This window comes from Aegilops tauschii, chromosome 6, assembly GCF_002575655.3.
Source record: "Aegilops tauschii subsp. strangulata cultivar AL8/78 chromosome 6, Aet v6.0, whole genome shotgun sequence".
In the NCBI taxonomy this organism is placed as follows: Eukaryota; Viridiplantae; Streptophyta; class Magnoliopsida; order Poales; family Poaceae; genus Aegilops; species Aegilops tauschii.
The window spans coordinates 28,692,203-28,712,064 of record NC_053040.3 but is presented as its reverse complement, the minus strand read 5'-3'; the positions used below and the strand labels follow the sequence as shown (position 1 = coordinate 28,712,064).

General features: G+C 47.1%; 1 protein-coding gene across 1 annotated transcript; it reads right to left on the bottom strand.

Annotated features, from left to right (window-relative positions):
• Positions 1-450: 450 nt before the first annotated feature.
• LOC109771799 (alpha/beta-gliadin A-I) lies at positions 451-1,564 on the bottom strand. Its single transcript, XM_073500890.1, has one exon. The coding sequence runs from the start codon at positions 1,476-1,478 to the stop codon at positions 615-617; it is 864 nt and encodes a 287-aa protein (XP_073356991.1). The 5' UTR covers positions 1,479-1,564; the 3' UTR covers positions 451-614.
• Positions 1,565-19,862: the final 18,298 nt, after the last annotated feature.

Below are 19,862 nucleotides of genomic sequence, written 5' to 3'. Positions count from 1 at the left end.
GGCGTCTGGACCGCTGCCACGGCCGCTTCTTACTCCCCTGGCCCACCAAAAACACCTCTCCCGCGCCCGCACCCCTTCACATGAGAAGCAGTTAGGTACCAGTGCTCCAGAGCACCGGTACCTCATTCATGCCTATTTGGAGTTGCCGCGATGAATATACTCATGTTGAGGAGAAGTACCAGCCACAAAAATCAATGTAATTGATTGATGAATTGAATGCTTCTCTGGAAATAATTGATCAAGGGCAAGCCAAGGATGTGGATAGTCCTTACTACTTTAATAATACTCCATTTGAAAGTCCAAGGAAATACTTCAATTTAATTCAAATTTCAGACTCATTTTGTTATCTTTAGATTAATGCAACATAAATATCTACTTAATGCATAATATATATAATTAGGGGTGAACTTGTAAGTGGGCACATGAGTGGAACTCAAACAAACAATCATATGTAGACAAGACATGTGTTTGTCTTTTATTCCCATGTTTGAACTAGTATAGTTCGGGTTCTTACATGATAGTGCATGTCACTTTATTTTTTCACCGCTACAACGACCAAACCATGGACTAAGAAAACGGTGTATCATATATCTACTACTAGAGTTCTTCTCTTCTCAGTTAGTACCGAAGATGCCAACTTGAGCAATGGTGCAATATGGAGGGATATAGACATTGCACATTGCAGGTAGCGTCTCTAGCGCTAGGTTCCTTATTTCCTCAAACTGGGGCAGTTGTTGAGGCCGGACAGAGCCCTGGGCCTGTGGGTTTTGCTGAGATGGCTGGAAGGAGCCCTGGCCTGATGGATATTGTTGTTGAGGCTGTTCGAAGGAGACCTGGCTCAACGGTTGTTGTTGTTGTTGTTGTTGATGCAGAATAATAGCATGAACAACATTGTGGATGGCTTGGCACCGCGACTGCTCGGGGATCTGCCACAGCTGCTGACAACACAATTGTTGCACCAGCTGGTAAGTACTTTGTTGCAAAACTTGTGAGCTTCCATGCGCTATGTTGTGTTGTTGCAATACAACATCCCTGCATGGAATCAGTTGTTGTTGCAAAATTTGTTGAAGGATTTGTTGTTGTTGTTGTTGTTGTTGTTGTTGTTGTTGTTGTTGTTGTTGCTGCTGCTGCTGCGAAATTGGTTGTTGTGGTTGCGCATACTGTGGTTGCGGTTGTGGATATGGTTGTTGTGGTCGAAATGGTTGCGGCTGCGGATATGGTAGTTGCGGCTGCGGAAATGGTTGCAGCTGCAGATATGGTTGTTGTGATGGAAATGGTTGCGGCTGCGGATATGGTTGTTGTGGTGGAAATGGTTGTTGCTGCCCTGGAAATTGCTGTTGTTGTACCAATGGAACTTGCTCTTGTGGTTGTTGCTGAGATGGATTTTGTGGCTGCAATTGTGGCACTGGAACTCTAACTGCAATTGTGGCGGTGGTTGCTACAATAGCAAGGAGGGCAAGGATGAGAAAGGTCTTCATGGTGGATTTGTATTGAGCACTGCTTGCTTGGCTTAAATGATGCGCTCTACTTATGAGAATGATGGATGAGGAAGGATGATCGTCATGCTACGGGCCTATTTATAGCTGCCATGGCATGATCTCTTTCACAATTGGCATTTGCTTGTGTGGAAGTGCTTGGATGCTTCTCAAAATCATAATTTGGTATGTTGTGTTTGGTGGCACTACTTACAAGTGTATTCTTGAACTGGTCATTAAAGTTCCTTGTTGTTGCACTATCATTCCACAACCAAAAAGGTGTGATAACACAGATGACTCATTTTATTCACTTTATAGCTCAAACACTAATCTAGATTGCCTATTTTTCTGAAACTAAGTTTGTAATTTTCTGCAAATTGTTACGCATAAACTAGATAAGCATGGCTGGCACAGAACTTGGTTTGTAATCTTGTGTGGCCTGTTAAGGTAGATAAGACTAGTAATATAACTTGCTTTAGTAGGCCATGACTCATCAAATTCCTTTTACATGTCAAGTGTTGTAGTGTTCTAGAAGTTATTAGCAAACATAAATTTTGTAATGTTCTACAAGTTGTTACATGTAAACTAGATAAGCTTGACTTGCACACAAACAAGATTTTAATCATGTGTGACCTGTTAAGATGGATTAGACTAGTAATGTGGCTTTGATAGACCATAACTCATCAAATTGCTTTTACTTGTCTTAAGTGTTGTATATGTTGTACAAGTTATTAACACTTATCAGCTTAGTATAGCTTGCAATGTGTGTGCATGCCAATGTACGTTCTAGCTTCTATTAATTTGTAGATCTTATTTTGTTTTACGCAAATTGTATAAATTATCATCTACGCTAAGGCTTGCGAGTGCAGCTGCAACAATGTTGGCAGGGTCGGAGGGAGGTTGTGGCATGGCATGAGTTCTTATGACAACCGTTCATTATGTGTGAAAAGATACGTGTTATGTTTTTCATGCGTGCTAAAAAATAGATGTTTTTAAATAAAATTTATATTTTGATTAGCAAAGTTCTCAGAAAAGTTGACATGACCTCAACTCATTATTTATCTTTTGGATCAAATTCAAATAATAATAAAATAAATGGATGTGATTCCATCATGGCCATTTCAAATATATTTGAAAGTAAAATCCAAACATTATCCTCAGATTACAATATAAATTACACGTCAACTGTTTCAGATAAAAAATATAAATGATCTATTATATTATTAAAAGAAGAAAAATGAGTTAAAAAGAATGGATGTGATTTGCTTGAAAGAATGTGTATGCATGTCTCCTTATCCCGCGAGTTTCCAGAAAAACAACGCTAGGCTCACTCTATTGGAATCAGTCGGATGAATAAAGCATATGTAAAACGAAAGCTGGAGTCTGAACCTAACATATAAACGTGTCTTTCCTTATAACTTATTGTAAGTGCTTTTTTATGATTAGAAAAACACAATGGATTCATAAACACTAAGGCATCTCCAACGCCGACCCTCAATTAAACTGTCCACAACCATCCGGACCACATGGTCCGGACGTGTTGTGCCATCTAATGCGGGCCTGTATTGGTCCATTGGAGACGGTCCGGACGTACTTTCTCCCGCAAACTGAAGACAAACATGGAGGGGGGATTTGCAGGCGTTCGGACAACACCCACGACCTCTTCTGACCACCCGCCCAAACCCCCTCCTCCCTCGCTCGCACGCGTTCCCGCTCTGCGCCAGCTGCCCGCATTCATGCGCTGCAGAGCGGACGCGACCTCTCACTGCCTCCGCAATGGAAGCAGCACGCCGGCCGAGGGCGCCGCCTACTGCACGCCGGCTAAGCACACATCCTCGCCTCATTCCTGCAGACTGCCCGCCTTCCACCATTAAACCCTCGTGTGTGCCAGGATAATTACTCCGGCCACATGTTCGTTCACGAGCCGGTTGGCATTAAACAGAACGCCAGTTGGCTCCTCTCGTGTCCCCTCGCTATTTAAACGATGTCAGATGTTGGGCAAGAACCGCATCACACGTCCACTCATCATTTTCCTCCTTAAACAGTTTTATCCATGACATCTGATGAGCAGGAAGAAGAGTTGTCTGGCATAAAAAATGGCTAGGTGGCCCGTCAAGCCCACCGGTCACGAGCCGAGGAGTGGCAAGTTGCTCCAGGTCGGCACTGGGAGGGAGCACGGTGGCGTGGCGGTGCCATGTCGTACCGCCCCTCCCGTGCATGTGACCGAGTCATCCGATGTCAACGCGAGCGTAACCGCGTCCTTCCTACAGAGAAAGAAGCGGGCTGCACGGACATCGATCCAACACGTTTCAGACATCCACCACTGCTAGTTTCTTTCCTTTCCAGCTTTTACACCTTGATGTATGGACCGCTCCCGTTGTAAGCATATCCGGCTATCAGTTTTACTTAGTTGTACTAGATGATTTCAGTCACTATGTCTGGACTTTCCCTCTGAAACACAAGTCTGAAGTTCTTCCCATACTTGTTGATTTCTTTGCCTATGTTCAGACTCAGTTTCAATTACCCATACTTGCACTGCAAACGGGCAATGGTCGTGAATTCGACAGCGCAGCCGTGCGCTCTCTGCTTGCTCGCCACGGCACACACTTCCGTCTCACCTGCCCATGCACCAGTCAGCAGAACGGCAAGGACGAGCGAGTTCTCCGCACGATCAACGATGGCGTTCGTGTGCTTCTCTGTCATGCGCACATGCCCGCTCGCTTCTGGGCAGAGGCTCTCAACACCTCGACCTACCTGCTCAATCGTCGGCCCTGCCGCGCCTCGGCGCCCTGCACTCCGCATGAACTCCTGCTCGGCGTCGCCCCAGATTACTCGCAGCTCCGCGTCTTTGGATGCCTCTGCTATCCGAACGTCACCGCCACCACCCGCCATAAGCTCGAGCCACGTTCTATCGCCTGCGTCTTCCTCGGGTACCCTCCCGATCATCGTGGTTTTCGCTGCTTTGACCTCACCTCTCGGCGCGTCCTCACGTCTCGCCACGTTCTCTTCCACGAACACGTTTTCCCGTTCGCATACTCTTCCCCGTCGCCTACGCCACCCGTCGTACCCTCTACCCTGCAGATCCCGCTCGTCGTCCGGCCTCCTGCGCTGCCCGCGCTTCCACCGGTGCCTGACAGCAGCATGTCACCCGTGCTGCCGGCGCGCCTGATCTCCATCACCGGCTTGCCCCGCTCATCATCGCCAACCAGCGGGGCGCGCCGCGTCAGCTCGCGGTACGCTGCGGGCGCTTCCGATGGCGGCTCGGCTCCGTCCTCGACGTGCCCATCCGCGCCTGGTCCGCTTGTCTTCGCCTCCGCCAGCGGCTCCTCCGACAACTCCCCAGTGGCTCCTCCGACAGCTCGTCTCCGAGCGCGCCACCAGCGGCGCCCCGCGCACCGGCGCCTCGTGCCCATGGTCACGCGTGCCCAGCGCGGCATCTTCCGCCCCAAGCCGCGCTACTACGACGCGGCCACCGCCTCTACCTCATCATCGGTGTCGCCGGTGCCGCGTTCGGTTCGCGCTGCTGTTCGCGACCCGAACTGGCTCGGTGCCATGTGTGCTGAGTACGATGCGCTCGTGCGCAGTCGCACGTGGGAGCTGGTGCCCCGCCCCCCCCCCCCCCCCCCCCCCGCGCCAACCTGATCACAGGGAAGTGGATCTTCAAGCACAAAAACGACGCCGACGGCGTGCTGGCCAGCTACAAAGCATGCTGGGTCGTGCGGGGCTTTCATCAGCGTGCCGGCGTCGACTACGGCGAGACGTTCTCCCCCGTCGTCAAGCCAGTGACGATCCACATGGTGCTCACTATGGCCGCGTCGCGCGGCTGGCCGGTGCACCACCTCGACGTCTCCAATGCCTTCCTCCACGGAAACTTGAGGAGGAAGTCTACTGCCTCCAGCCCGCCGGATTCATCGACCCCGACAAACCAGAGCACGTCTGCCGCCTCTCCAAGTCCTTGTACGGGCTCAAGCAGGCGCCCCGTGCCTGGTTCCTCCACTTCGCCGGCTTCGTCCGCTCCATTGGCTTCGCAGCTACGCGTTCGGACTCGTCGCTGTTCACCTTCCGGCACGGCAACGACATGGCGTTCCTCCTCCTCTACGTCGACGACATCGTGCTCACCGCGTCCTCGTCACGCGTGCTTCACCATGTCATCCAGCGCCTCACAGGCGAATTCGCCATGAAGGACCTGCGCTCGCTCGCCTTCTTCCTCGGCATCCGCGTCACCCGCACCCGAGCTGGCTTCTTCCTGTCGCAACAACAATATGCCGACGAGCTCCTGGAACGCGCCGGCATGGACACCTGCCGCCCTTCCCCGACACCCATCGACACGAAGAGCAAACTCCCCTCAGCCGATGGGCCCTGCGTCGACGACCCCTCGGCCTATCGGAGCATCGCCGGGGCCCTGCAGTACCTCACCATCACGCGTCCAGAGATCGCCTACGCCGTCCAGCAAATCTGCTTACACATGCATGACCCGCGCGAATGCCACCTCGCGCTCGTAAAGCGCGTACTCCGGTACGTGAAGGGCACCTGCGCACTCGGGCTTCATCTTCGCGCCTCGACCACGCTCGACGTCCGTGCGTTCACCGATGCGGACTGGGCCGGCTGCCCCGACACCCGACGCTCCACGTCGGGCTTCTGCGTCTTCCTCGGCGATGCTGTCGTCTCCTGGTCCTCCAAGCGCCAGGCGACCGTATCGCGCTCCAGCGCCGAAGCTGAATACCGCGGCGTCGCCAACGCGGTCGCTGAATGCATCTGGCTCCGCCAGCTTCTCGGCGAGCTCTCCGCTCCAGTGACCAAGGCGGCACTGGTGTACGGTGACAATGTGTCCGCAGTCTACCTGTCAGCCAATCCGGTGCATCATCGCTGCACTAAGCATGTGGAGCTGGACATCCATTTCGTGCGGGAGCGCGTCGCCCTCGGCCACTTCCGTGTTCTTCACATCCCCACGCGCCAACAACTCGCCGACATCATGACCAAAGGCCTGCCATCGGATGTTTTCATTGAGTTCCGGTCCAGTCTTTGCGTCGCCGCCGCCGACGTCACGACTCCGGGGGGGTGTTAGGCTGTACTGTACTGCTATACCGTAGTTGCGTAGACACTAGGTGTAGCGTGTGTGTATATGATCGTGGCGCACGCATGTAGTGATCGTGGCGCACGATCCCAGGTAGTGGATCACCCCATGATCTCCCTAGCTGGCCCTGTAATCTGTACATAAGAACCAGCCGAGAGCTTAATCAAAGTGTGGTGAATTATTCCTCCTAATCCTTCTCTCCTACACGCCCCGCTGCCGGCACCATAGCAGCCTATTCCCCGCCCACGCCCAAACCCTAGCCTGTATCCCCCCGCCTCTAGGGACAGAGAGATCTGACCGACCAAGGGGGCGAGGCGGCGGGCCGGAACCGGGACCGGAGCCCCGAGGAGATGGGGTTTTTAACGTGGCGCTAGTGATCGTGGCGGCGGTGGTCAGCATCCTGGTGCTCCTCGTCAGCGTCTACCTGCTCGTCAACTACCAGCACCCGGATGATGCCAACCAGGCCTACTTCCTCAAGCTCGTCGTCGTGCTCGGCATCACCGTCGCCGTCCTCTCCATCCTCATGCTCCCCGCCGACGTCGCCAACCGCCAGGCCTGCAAGCATGCCGCCTACAACGGGGCCTGCACCCTTATCCTGCCCATGCTTGATCCTGCCCATGAACATGCTCTGGCTCGTCGTCTACATCCTCGACGCTGTCCTCGTCATCCTGTTCACCATGTTCTACTCTGTGTTTTGATTTTCGGTTTGAGCTTTTTTTTCTCCCTAGGCTGAGATGGCCGAATTTCGGCCATTTTCAAAAATTTCGGCTGAAATTTGACCAAATTTTGACTGCAATTTGACTTAAATTTGACCAAAATTTGCTAAATTTGAACAATTTCGGCCTAAATACACTTTTTGCCCCAGGCCGAGATGGCCGAAATCCACTTTTTTGGCCGAAAATCAAAACACAGGTTCTACTACGAGGGCGACCAGGACAAGTCAGTCTTCTTCCTCCCTTACTTCCTCTACCTGCCTCAGCTTTATTAGTTGGCTGATTAGATCCGCCGTGTTCTGCTCCTGCATCTAGGTCGGTCGGGAAGAAGCTCAAGAGCGCCCTCATCTGGGTCGTCGCACTCCACTAGTAGAAACAGAGGCTTCCATACGCCCCCATTAGTCCCTAAAATAATCGAACCACGACCAAAGGGGTCTTTAGTCGCGGTTCGGGAGGAGACCCGCGACCAACTATCTGGGCCCAGCGCGCTCGGTCGACAGCTGGCGGACGGGAGGGGCTTTAGTCCCGGTTGGCCTGGCCAACCGGGACTAAAGGTCCTCAGGCTGGCCCGAAGGCCTTTAGTTGCGGTTGGCCAGGCCAACCGGGACTAAAGGCCCATCCCTATATATAGGACTCAGCTCACTTCACTTAGCCACAATTCAGAAGGGGGGTGGTGGGTTTGCTTTTGGTTCCTCCTATGCACACAAGGTGTTCGATGAAATGCCCGAGAGCATGAAACAAACATGATATGAAGTGTCCGAGCCACACTTGAGCTTTCTCATTTATTTTCCTCCGCGATCGCGGTTAGCAACTTGAACCTTTCATGTGTCATTGATAAAATATGGATGTGTGTAGTTCATTGTTTAATTTGTATTATTTCTAGCTAGTTAGTTTAACAAATGCATGATGGTTAATTATATACTTTATATAATAATAATGCAGATGAATCGGCAATGGATGTACGGTCCCCGACTCTCCGGCGAGTTCACTACGGGTTTGAAAGATTTCCTCGTAGTGGCAAATGCGAACAAGCAGCGAGGTTTTATTATCTGTCCATGTGCTGTCTGTAAGAATCAGAAGGGTTACTCCTCCTCAAGAGACGTTCACATGCACCTGCTTCGGCACGGTTTCATGCGAAGCTATAATTGTTGGACCAAGCATGGAGAAAGAGGGGTTAGAATGGAACAAGATGAAGAAGGGGATGATATCGATGACAACTATCATGATCATTTCGGTGATACTTTCATGGAGGATGATGCTGAAGGTGGGGAAGGGTTAGGTGAAGGTGAAGAAGAGGCACATGATGAGCCCGCTGATGATCTTGGTCGGACCATTGCTGATGCACGGAGACGCTGCGAAACTGACAAGGAGAGGGAGAATTTGGATCGCATGTTAGAGGATCACAAAAAGTCGTTGTACCCAGGATGCGATAATAGTCTGAAAAAGTTGGGCTGCACACTGGATTTGCTAAAATGGAAGGCACAGGAAGGTGTAGCTGACTCATCATTTGAAAATTTGCTGAAAATGTTGAAGAATATGTTTCCGAAGAATAACGAGTTGCCCGCCAGTACGTACGAAGCAAAGAAGGTTGTCTGCCCTCTAGGTTTAGAGGTTCTGAAGATACATGCATGCATTAACGACTGCATCCTCAACCGCGGTGAATACGAGAATTTGAATGAATGCCCTGTATGCACTGCATTGCGTTATAAGATCAGAGGCGATGACCCTGGTGACGATGTTGAGGGCGAGAAACCCAAGAAGAGGGTTCCCGCCAAGGTGATGTGGTATGCTCCTATAATACCACGGTTGAAACGTCTGTTCAGGAACAAAAAGCATGCCAAGTCGTTGCGATGGCACAAAGAGGACCGTAAGTCCGACGGGGAGTTGGGACACACCGCTGATGGAACGCAATGGAGAAAGATCGACAGAGTGTTCAAAGATTTTGCAGCTGACGCAAGGAACATAAGATTTGGTCTAAGTACTGATGGCATGAATCCTTTTGGCGAGCAGAGCTCCAGCCATAGCACCTGGCCCGTGACTCTATGCATCTACAACCTTCCTCCTTGGTTGTGCATGAAGCGGAAGTTCATTATGATGCCAGTGCTCATCCAAGGTCCAAAGCAACCCGGGAACGACATCGATGTGTACCTAAGGCCATTAGTTGATGAACTTTTACAGTTGTGGGGCAGAGCTGGTGTACGTGTCTGGGATGAGCACAAAGAAGAGGAATTTGACCTACGAGCGTTGCTTTTTGTAACCATCAACGATTGGCCTGCTCTCAGTAACCTTTCGGGACAGACAAATAAGGGATACAATGCATGCACGCACTGCTTACATGAGACTGAAAGTGTACGTTTGGGTAATTGTAAGAAGAACGTGTACCTGGGTCATCGTCGATTTCTTCCCCGAAATCATAACGTAAGAAAGAAAGGCAAGCATTTCAACGGCAAGGCAGATCACCGGCCGAAGCCTGCGGAACGTACTGGTGCTGAGATATTTGATATGGTCAAGGATTTGAAAGTCATCTTTGGAAAGGGTCCTGGCGGACAATCAGTTCCGCGGGGAGTTGACGGGCACGCACCCATGTGGAAGAAGAAATCTATATTTTGGGAGCTAGAATATTGGAAAGTCCTAGATGTCCGCTCTGCAATCGACGTGATGCATGTTACGAAGAATATTTGCGTGAACCTGCTAAGCTTCTTGGGCATGTATGGGAAGACAAATGATACAAAGGAAGCACGGCAGGACCAACAACTTTTGAAAGACCCAGATGACCGGCATCCGGAATGGTTTCAAGGTCGTGCCAGCTACGCTCTTACCAAAGAAGAGAAGGTCATTTTTTGAATGCCTGAGCAGTATGAAGGTCCCGTCTGGCTTCTCGTCGAATATAAAGGGAATAATAAACATGGCGGACAAAAAGTTCCTAAACCTGAAGTCTCACGACTGCCACGTGATTATGACGCAATTTCTTCCGATTGCTTTGAGGGGGCTCTTACCGGAAAATGTTCGAGTAGCCATTGTGAAGCTATGTGCATTCCTCAATGCAATCTCTCAGAAGGTAATCAATCCAGACGATCTACCACGGTTACAGAACGATGTGGTCCAATGCCTTGTCAGTTTCGAGTTGGTGTTCCCACCATCCTTCTTCGATATTATGACGCACCTCCTGCTCCACCTAGTCGAAGAGATTTCCATTCTCGGTCCTGTATTTCTACACAATATGTTCCCCTTTGAGAGGTTCACGGGAGTATTAAAGAAATATGTTCGTAACCGTGCTAGGCCAGAAGGAAGCATCGTCAAGGGCTATGGAAATGAGGAGGTAATTGAGTTCTGTATTGACTATGTTCCTGACCTTAAGCCGATTGGTATTCCTCAATCGCGGCACGAGGGGAGACTAAGTAGAAAAGGCACGATCGGAAGGAAATCAACGATATGTATGGACGGTCATTCTATGACTGAAGCACACCACACAGTTCTGCAAAATTCCAGCTTGGTGGCTCCGTAGTTCGAGCAACACAAGAATATTTTACGCTCGGACAACCCGGGGAAGCCTGAATCCTGGATTAGAAAGGCCCACATGGAGACTTTCGGTAGTTGGTTGCAAAAACATTTAATGAATGACAATGATGTTGGAGATCAGCTGTACATGTTGGCCAAGACACCATCTTCGATTATAACGACTTTCCAAGGGTATGAGATAAATGGGAATACATTTTACACCATCGCCCAAGATAAAAAGAGCACCAACCAAAACAGTGGTGTCCGCTTTGATGCAGCAACCGAGAATGGGCAAAAGGTCACATATTATGGTTACATAGAGGAGATATGGGAACTTGACTATGGACCCTCCTTTAAGGTCCCTTTGTTCCGGTGCAAATGGTTCAAGCTAACAGGAGGTGGGGTAAAGGTGGACGAGCAATACGGAATGACAATGGTGGATTTCAACAATCTTGGTTACCTTGACGAACCATTCGTCCTTGCCAAAGATGTCGCTCAGGTTTTTTATTTGAAGGACATGAGTAGCAAACCGAGGAAACGGAAAGATAAGAAAACGATCAGTACATCATGCGATGATCCAAAGCGCCACATTGTTCTTTCAGGGAAAAGAAACATTGTGGGAGTGGAGGACAAGACAGACATGTCAGAAGATTATAATATGTTTGGTGAAATTCCGCCCTTCAAAGTGAACACTGACCCAAGCATTAAGTTAAATGATGAGGATGCTCCATGGATACGGCACAATCGTAAGCAAGCAGGGACACAAGGGAAGAATTGATGTGTAATAATTTATTGTACCAAACTTTGTTGAATGGATCATGTGAATTAAAACGTACGATGGCGAATCCGGATGATTTGTATTTGGTCGAGGAACTGAATGATGTATCAAACCTTTTGTCAAACCTTCAAGGGATCGAGGATGTAGAACAAAAGAATCGGTCTGAATTTTTAAAATGAATTAGTTTTATTTTTCAGAATTTTTTGATATATTATATGTATTTTTAAGATTTTCAAATGAATTAGTTTTATTTTTTTGAATTTTTTGATATATTATTTCTATTTTTAAGATTTTAAAATGAATTAGTTTTATTTTTCTGAATTTTTTGATATATTATTTGTATTTTTAAGATTTTAAAATGATTTAGTGTTATTTTATTGAATTTTCTGATATATTATTTCTATTTTTAAGATTTTAAAATGAATTAGTTTTATTTTTCTGAATTTTTTGATATATTATTTCTATTTTTAAGATTTTAAAATGAATTAGTTTTATTTTTCTGAATTTTTTGATATATTATTTGTATTTTTAAGATTTTCAAATGAAAAGAAGATGAAAAAGGAATTTTAGTTGCGGTTCGTGACACGAACCGCGACTAAAGGCTCTTTCCGCGCGGGAACGAAAGCGGCGCGAAAGAACCTTTAGTCCCGGTTGGGGAGACCAACCGCGACTAAAGACTAAAGGGTACCTTTAGTCGTGGTTGGCGTCCCCAACCGGGACTAATGCTCTGTCTATATATACAGCACTTAGTAAATTTTCCCCCACCTCCCATTCTCCTCTCGACGCCGACGCCCTGCCCCGACGCCGATCGACGCCGACGGCGCCACGCTGCTGCCCCGACGCCGATCGACGCCGACGCCCTGCCCCGACGCCGACGCCCTGCCCCCAGTGAGCTCCGCCGCCCCCCACTTCCCCTGCCCTACGCCGTCGCCCTTGCCCTGCACTGCCGCCGCCGCCCCTGCCCTGCCCTGCGCGCCGCCGCCACCGCGGCCCCTGCCCCTGCCCCTGCGCGCCGCCGCCACCGCTGCCCCTGCCCCTGCGCGCTGCCGCCGCCACCGCTTCCCCTGCCCCTGCCCTGCCTTGCGCGCCGCCGCCACCGCTGCCCCTGCCAGTGCGCGCTGCCTCCGCCGCCCGCCGCCGCCGGCCTGCCCTCCTCTGCCTCCCGCCGCCGCCTGCCGTCAACAAACGGAAAGAGAGAGTAGAGAGGAAAAAGAAAAGGAAAAAGAAAAGGAAAAAGAAAAGGAAAGAGAGAGCAGAGAGGAAAAAGAAAAGGAAAAAGAAAAGGAAATTTATTTGGGAATAATTGTATAAAGGAAAAAGAAAAGGAAAAAGAAAAGGAAAGAGAGAGCAGAGAGGAAAAAGAAAAGGAAATTTATTTGGGAATAATTGTATAAAGGGAAAAGAAAAGGAAAAGAAAAGGAAAAAGAAAAGGAAAAAGAAAAGGAAAGAGAGAGTAGAGAGGAAAAAGAAAAGGAAAAAGAAAAGGAAAAACATCAATTTTATTTTTTAATAGCTCTTAATCATTCAACCGTAGCTGCTCCTCCTCTATGTCCCCTTAATCTTATTTTTTAATTCCTTTATACTTAATTAATTTTTACTACATGCAGGAGTGACATATGGCGGACGATAGAGCCGAGCCGCTTAGGGATCCGGAGGCTGAACGTTATTTAATGGGCATCATAAACAACGAGATTCCTTATGTGCCGGGCTCAGAATATGAGCAAGAAGAGGATGTAGTCTCTTCTTTTCTGAACCTTGACGGTGGAACAGACATTGTCGATGATCAAGAAGGTGAAGGAACGGACATTGTCGACGGAGGTCAACCGTCAACAAACGACAATCTCGAATTGCAAGTAGCAACCACCTCCGGCGAGGTATATATATACATTGAGCCTCTCGTGATACAAACTTACTGAAATGTGAATACATATGTATTAACGCGCGCGACTCTCTTTCTTTTTTTAGCCCTCGGCCGGATCGAGTACGACAAAGCGTGGCAAATCCAAGGTGATGAAAACAGGAGAAACATATGCCATTGATTTTGTCAGTGAAACCGGCAAGCCCCTACAGCACACCTCAAAGTTTATCAACCAATGTGGAGTCGTTGTTAGAGACAACGTCCCGATCACCGTCCAGGAATGGAAGGAGGCAAAGAAGGCACGTCTTGGTTTCAGTTTTGTCGACAAGAGAACGAAAAAGGATTGCTGGAAAAAGCTTATGGAACATTTCATTCTACCTCCGGAATACAACAAAGTCGATGAATTCGGTAACGAGGTTCCGGGTGGACGTGAGAGGAGGAGGCTAGTTAAAGTGTTCGCTCTTGAGAAGATGGGCGAAGCATTCCGGAACTTCAAGAAAAATTTAACCCGTGACTATGTCAACAAGGGCAAGACTCCGGATTTCAATGGACAACATGAGAAACTGAAAGATGATTGGCCAGAATTTGTGAGGCAAAAAAATCAGAGCATTTCAAGGAAATATCGAAAAAAATAAGGATAATGCGAGTAAGAAAAAGTTCCATCATATTATGGGGCCAGGAGGATACCGCCTTTCGGAGCCTAAGTGGCAGAAGATGGAGGAGGACCTGAGGGTGCGAGGAATCCCTCTAGGTACAGAGGGATGGGACCCAAGGGCCAAAAGCTGGTGGTACGGGCATGGGGGATCGCTAGACCCGGAGACAGGGGTGTGTGTTCACCGGAAGAAAAAGTTTGCTCCCACCCAAGCCCTTATTGACGCAATGACCCAAGCTCAAGAGGGCTTGATCAAGTTCAACAGAGAGAAAGACGCACTGACAACAGCCCTCGGAATGATGAACACGGAGGACGTGTACGAGGCAAAGGCAGAATTCCGTGGAAAGTAGGGTTTTCCCAGGACAATGACCCGTACTGTTACAGAAGCCGTAAGAGAAAGACGGACCGGGATGCAGATCTTTTGGCGAAGTTTGCATCGGAACTCCATGAGTTGAAGCAGACCGTGCATGAACTAGTAAAAGAAAAATCGGCTGCAGGGCCGCATGAAGATCATGAAGCGGATCGCGGAAGCCAGCAGCGGAGAAGCAGCGTGGCTTCCACGGATGCCCCGCCTGGTGCTAATGCACCGATGATCGAGATTCGTGCACCGGAGCCTCACTACCCCGTGGATGATGTAAAGGAGATGAAAGAATGTGATCTGCATTATCCCGTGGGGAACGTTTCCACGAAGGTAGCTACCGGCAGTGCTTTACCCTGTACACCTGGAGCACTCCACCACAACAACCCCATTGCATATGGCTATGCTCGTGTCACGGTGGAAGACATAGTCCAATAGTTTGAGGACCTGGAGATTGACAAAGCTACACCGAAGGGGAGAGAAGACTTGGAGATGTCAAGCGCCAGATCATTCTATGGAAAAAGAAGTACATAGTGTTTCCAGGCGAGGCGCCAAGGCTAACAAGTCCACCCCCCTCCGATGGTGGTGGTGGTGGTGGTGGCGGTGGTGGTGGTCGTGGTGGTTCACCTACACCTCCTTCACGCCATTCGACGCCGTCCCCCGATCCACAACCTCCGGCGGGTAAGCAGCCGCCGCCCCCCAATCCTCCTCCGGCGGGTACGACGCCCCCCAATCCACCTCCGGCGAAGAAGCAGAAGCAGGCGGACAGCAAGGAAACCCGCTCCTGGACTATTAACCCGGACCCTTATGTACCTAAGACCACAAGGGTACCGGAGCCATCACTGAAGCCTCTCCTCCCAAGGCCTTGGGAACTTAGTGAAGCTGAAACCAAATTGGCCGCGTCTGCTCATTATGAGAAATGGAAGGCGGATACGAAGGCGAAAAAAGAGCCTGAGCCCAAGCAAGTATTCACTGAGAAGCAAAAGAAGTGGGCTAAGGATTTTTTGACGACACCGTCCCAAGCCGAGCTGAATATGCCTGACGACTATGGACATGAACTTCGTTGGCAAGCAAAAATATTGAAGGAGGAGAAAGAAGAAAGTAAAAAAAGCGGGAAACAAGTTGACCAGCTCGGGATGCAGAATAAACAATCGATCCCCCCGCTCATAGTGAAAGCCGGTCCGGAAGAGGACCCCGAGATCATAGGAGCTGCGGCAGCACTTGGATTGACTGTAGCGAGTGCCATGAAACAAGCGTCCGAGATGGGTTTGACTCTTCGTGCCATCTTAGGCCTTGAGGATGCGCCAGTATGTGAGATAGCATTACAATATGTGCGGAATGGGCCTCTCGTCGAGCCTGCACGGGAAAAGAGTCTACCACCACAAATGCGAAATCTGCTACGTTGGTACAAGCAATTCATAACATGGGCCGACAAAGAATATATTTATGCGGATGTTACAGAGGAGCATCACACCAAACGGTACTTTGTACAAGTTCATATGAGTGAATTGTTCCAGCTGTTCAATCTGCGCGAGCTCGACAAATCTATCCTGAGTTGCTACGTTATGTAAGTGATTTATTTCTACCTCATCTCGTTCTTCATTGCCTGCACTATATATATATATATATACATATATTGTCCTAACTATATTGTTGCGTACGCTATTATGCAGATTGAAGATTTGGGAATGCAAAATAAGAAACATCCATGATGTTGGGTTCATTGACCCACATATCGTTAATGGACATGTGTTACAAAATCACCCCGAAGACATGGAGAAAGACTTGTACAAGTTTCTTAGAAAGCATCAACTCAAAAGTCATATTCTATTTCCTTACCATTTTGGGTGAGTGTTTCTCTCTTGTGCCCATTCTCTTTTGTTTACTCCATGCATGGTATGTCTAATCGATGAGTTATGCATGACTGTGCATGTAACGTGTCCGCAGGTTCCATTGGATTCTGCTAAATATTGAACTTCACACCTCCAGAGTTCTAATCATGGACTCTATGGATTCGGATCCAAAGCGTTGGGCCGACATGAGAAAAATGCTGCAAAAGTAATTATTTTCAATCATTTGAGCTCTATATCGATCGGTCTCTTTCGTTCATTTCCTAATATCAAGTAACTAATAACTCCCTTGTTCATTTAATTTTCTTTGCCCTGTAGGGTTTGGAGACGGTTCTCAGAAGAAATTGTCGGTGAATTCAAACATGAGCTAGATTTTAGAAGGTTAGTTAATGTGGATAAGCAGCCACCGGGGACCAATCTATGTGGATACTATGTTTGTGAGAACATCCGGAGACACACCTCTGAGCAGAAGGCATCGGATAGCGTGCGGAAGGCGACGGATAACTTGCGGAGGAGGCTTAGTCCAGAAGCTCGCTTCCGACCAATTCAAGATGAATTAGCAGGATTTTTCATGAGGGAAGTCATCAATCCTAAAGGAGAACACTATACCGAGGACGAAGAAATTTATATGCATACCCGAGATTGAAACTTGTTCGAAGTTGTATATGGTCATCCATCCTAATTGTGTATGGAAACTTGTTCGAAGTTGTATATGGTCACCCGAGATTGAATATATATTATATATTCCTCTTGAATTCTTCTTGTTTGAAATTTCATATGCATGTATATAGTAGCGTAGAATATGTGTACTGAAACTTCATCAAAATTAAAATAAAACACAAAATAAAATATAAAAGAAATAAAACACTACAAATTAAAAAGAAACCAGGTTTAGGGGGGCTAAAACCCTAAACCTGCGAAGGAGGCCTTTAGTCCCGGTTAGCCACGAGAACCGGGACTAAAGGTCCTCCGCCCCGACGGACTCCTGGCGCCCACGTGGACGGGCCTTTAGTCGCGGTTCGTAAGAGGCGCGACTAAAGGGGGGGGGCTTTAGTCGCGCATATTTAGTCCCGGTTGCACAGCCGGGATTAATGGCCTTTGCGAACCGGGACTAAAGGCCCATTTTCTACCAGTGCTCACTTCTGTTTTGTTTTGGTAATCTTTCCTCACAGCGAATCCAAAGATATTACTCCACTTATTGAAGTTAATATATGTGCTCTGTTATTCGATAACAGTTCTGACAAACAACCACTAATTTCAGAATTTAATATATATCCCCTACTATTCGATAACAATTCTGAAACATGACCACTAATTTCAGACCATCAAACTATCCAACTTGTAAATGATCCACTTTTGAAAGGGTGCTGCTCTCAGTACATGTCTACATCTGTACTCATCAGCTCATGTCCGCTTGATTGTAATAAAAAATTATAAATCCTTCTGTTTTGGGAAGCAGATTTTGTAAACAGAAGCACTGAACTTCCACAATGTATGGCAGTGGCGCTTTGTATTCTTGTTGCTTATACAAGTACATCTGTTTCCACCTTAAAGGAAAAATGCACCTAGACATTCTAAAACAAAAATAACAAGTGATGAAATTCCAGGTGGAGGCCTGTACAACAGAATCTATGCCACCCATCTTGAAGTGCATCCATAATCAAAACATTGTCAACACCAGAAATATATTATCTGTTCACAACAACAAATATCTAATAAACCTTATGTTTAAATTCGTTATGTGATCATAAGAGTTTCAGTGAAAAAGATTGGGCTCTAAATGATTCATATGACACTTTGTTCTTCGCAGTGTAATGACCCCATACTACAGTGAGGAAACTGCAATTCAAGAAACGACCTTGATCTCGAGAACGAGGATAGTGTATCAGTTATATTCTACCGGCAGAAGATCTTTCTAGGTTCCTTTCCCGTTTGTTCTTTAGCGTAGTTGATCCTAATTTATGATATTCACCGAGGATTATAGATAACTTTGCTCAGTCGTGGATCATGGTACCTTCACCTGTTCTCGACATTTCCTCTTTCAGATTTGATGTTAGCTTGTACAAGTTGCTGGGTTGTGCTTAGATGTTATGGTTTCTCTGCTATTTAGAAAGTACACTTAACACTCATAAGTACACTGATCTCAGCCTAACCTAAAATATTTAATCCGTCAAGTTTAAAGTTTGACGTAGGAAGGGCACACAAGTTGATGTTTGCAGCTACAGATTTTTGCAAAAGCCCGTTGAAACGAAGTTTAGTTCAGCAGACCATATATGTTGGAAGAAAGCAAATTTCTTGCCTTCCGAATCCTCCGAAGCCATCATATTTTATTTCAGACCGATTTGTCCCAGCTCAGTGTATCTCTGGTAAAATACGAACAACATTGTTTTCACTTTTTTTTGGGGATGTCACAAAAGGAAAAATGACCAAGACTGCATCTGTCATGTTTTTTTGCTAGATTGTTAATTTCAATTCATGTTTGATATTGCAGTATGGAGGTTTCGCCAAATACATGTTCTATTGTGGTTTATTTTCCACTATTGTTGGGCCTCGTTTCTTTATTTGCATCATCGGATGTGTAATGGTATATTGGTCATGATCCAGCCATTTCCATCTACCAAATATATATTGTTAGCTTATTGTATTTGTGAAATTACACTAGCCTGTGTATTATGGAGGAACTGTGCTAAACTGCTAATGTAGCTGCAACAGCTTGATATATGTTCTGCTACCATAGATGTCACTTCCTTCTTAAGTATGTGTATAGTTCTCATAAATAGATGTTTTCTTCGCCGCCTGTTGTTTTCCGTAGTCTTAAGAATGATATTTACCTGACTAAAAAGCCAATAGCTCATAATATTGTTAATTCCAGTCGCTTGGTTAATTACCGTTGTACAGTATAATTCAAAGAATACTATTGTGTTTGTTTATTCAGAGAAAACGCTTGATAGGTGGGGATTCGGAAGAAGCAACTAATAGATAGGGCGAGCCTTGATATATATATATATATATATATATATATATATATATATATATATATGAAGATAAAATCTTGTTGTGGGTTTCAGTTTTCCATTTTTTGGGTTTGCACGTGAACCCTGCATCTCGCAGTTCTTGTTTAAGTCCCATGTTTGTGTACATCCAATTTATACTAGTGGTCCATTGCACTGTTCGCTTTTCACTTCTTTCTGAATTGGTATACCTGGTATACCTGTTAATGTGAGTCCCTCTTGTGCTATTTTGCCGTCGATTTGGTCTTACCTAGAATTGTTTGACTCTTAGATTTTTTTCACCGTCTGATCTCCTATTTTTGATGGGGTTTCTTCCCTTCGATTCTGCCTCTATTTTGGATTTTTTCCTTTCTCTATTTTGGATGCTTCCTTGGTGTTCTTTTCTTGGATTTAGTTTCCCCTCTTCCTCTTGAGTTAAAAATCATGCATACATCGTAACAAAAAAAATGAGTTGCAGGCATTTGGAATTTAAATAGTAACGATGAAAAGATGGTGTGATGTAACCGTGGCAGATGGAATTTTGCTTCAGTGGTGTGAATCTAGCTACAACTGACCATCTGTTGAAGTTTAATACTAAATATCCAGATGGATTTGG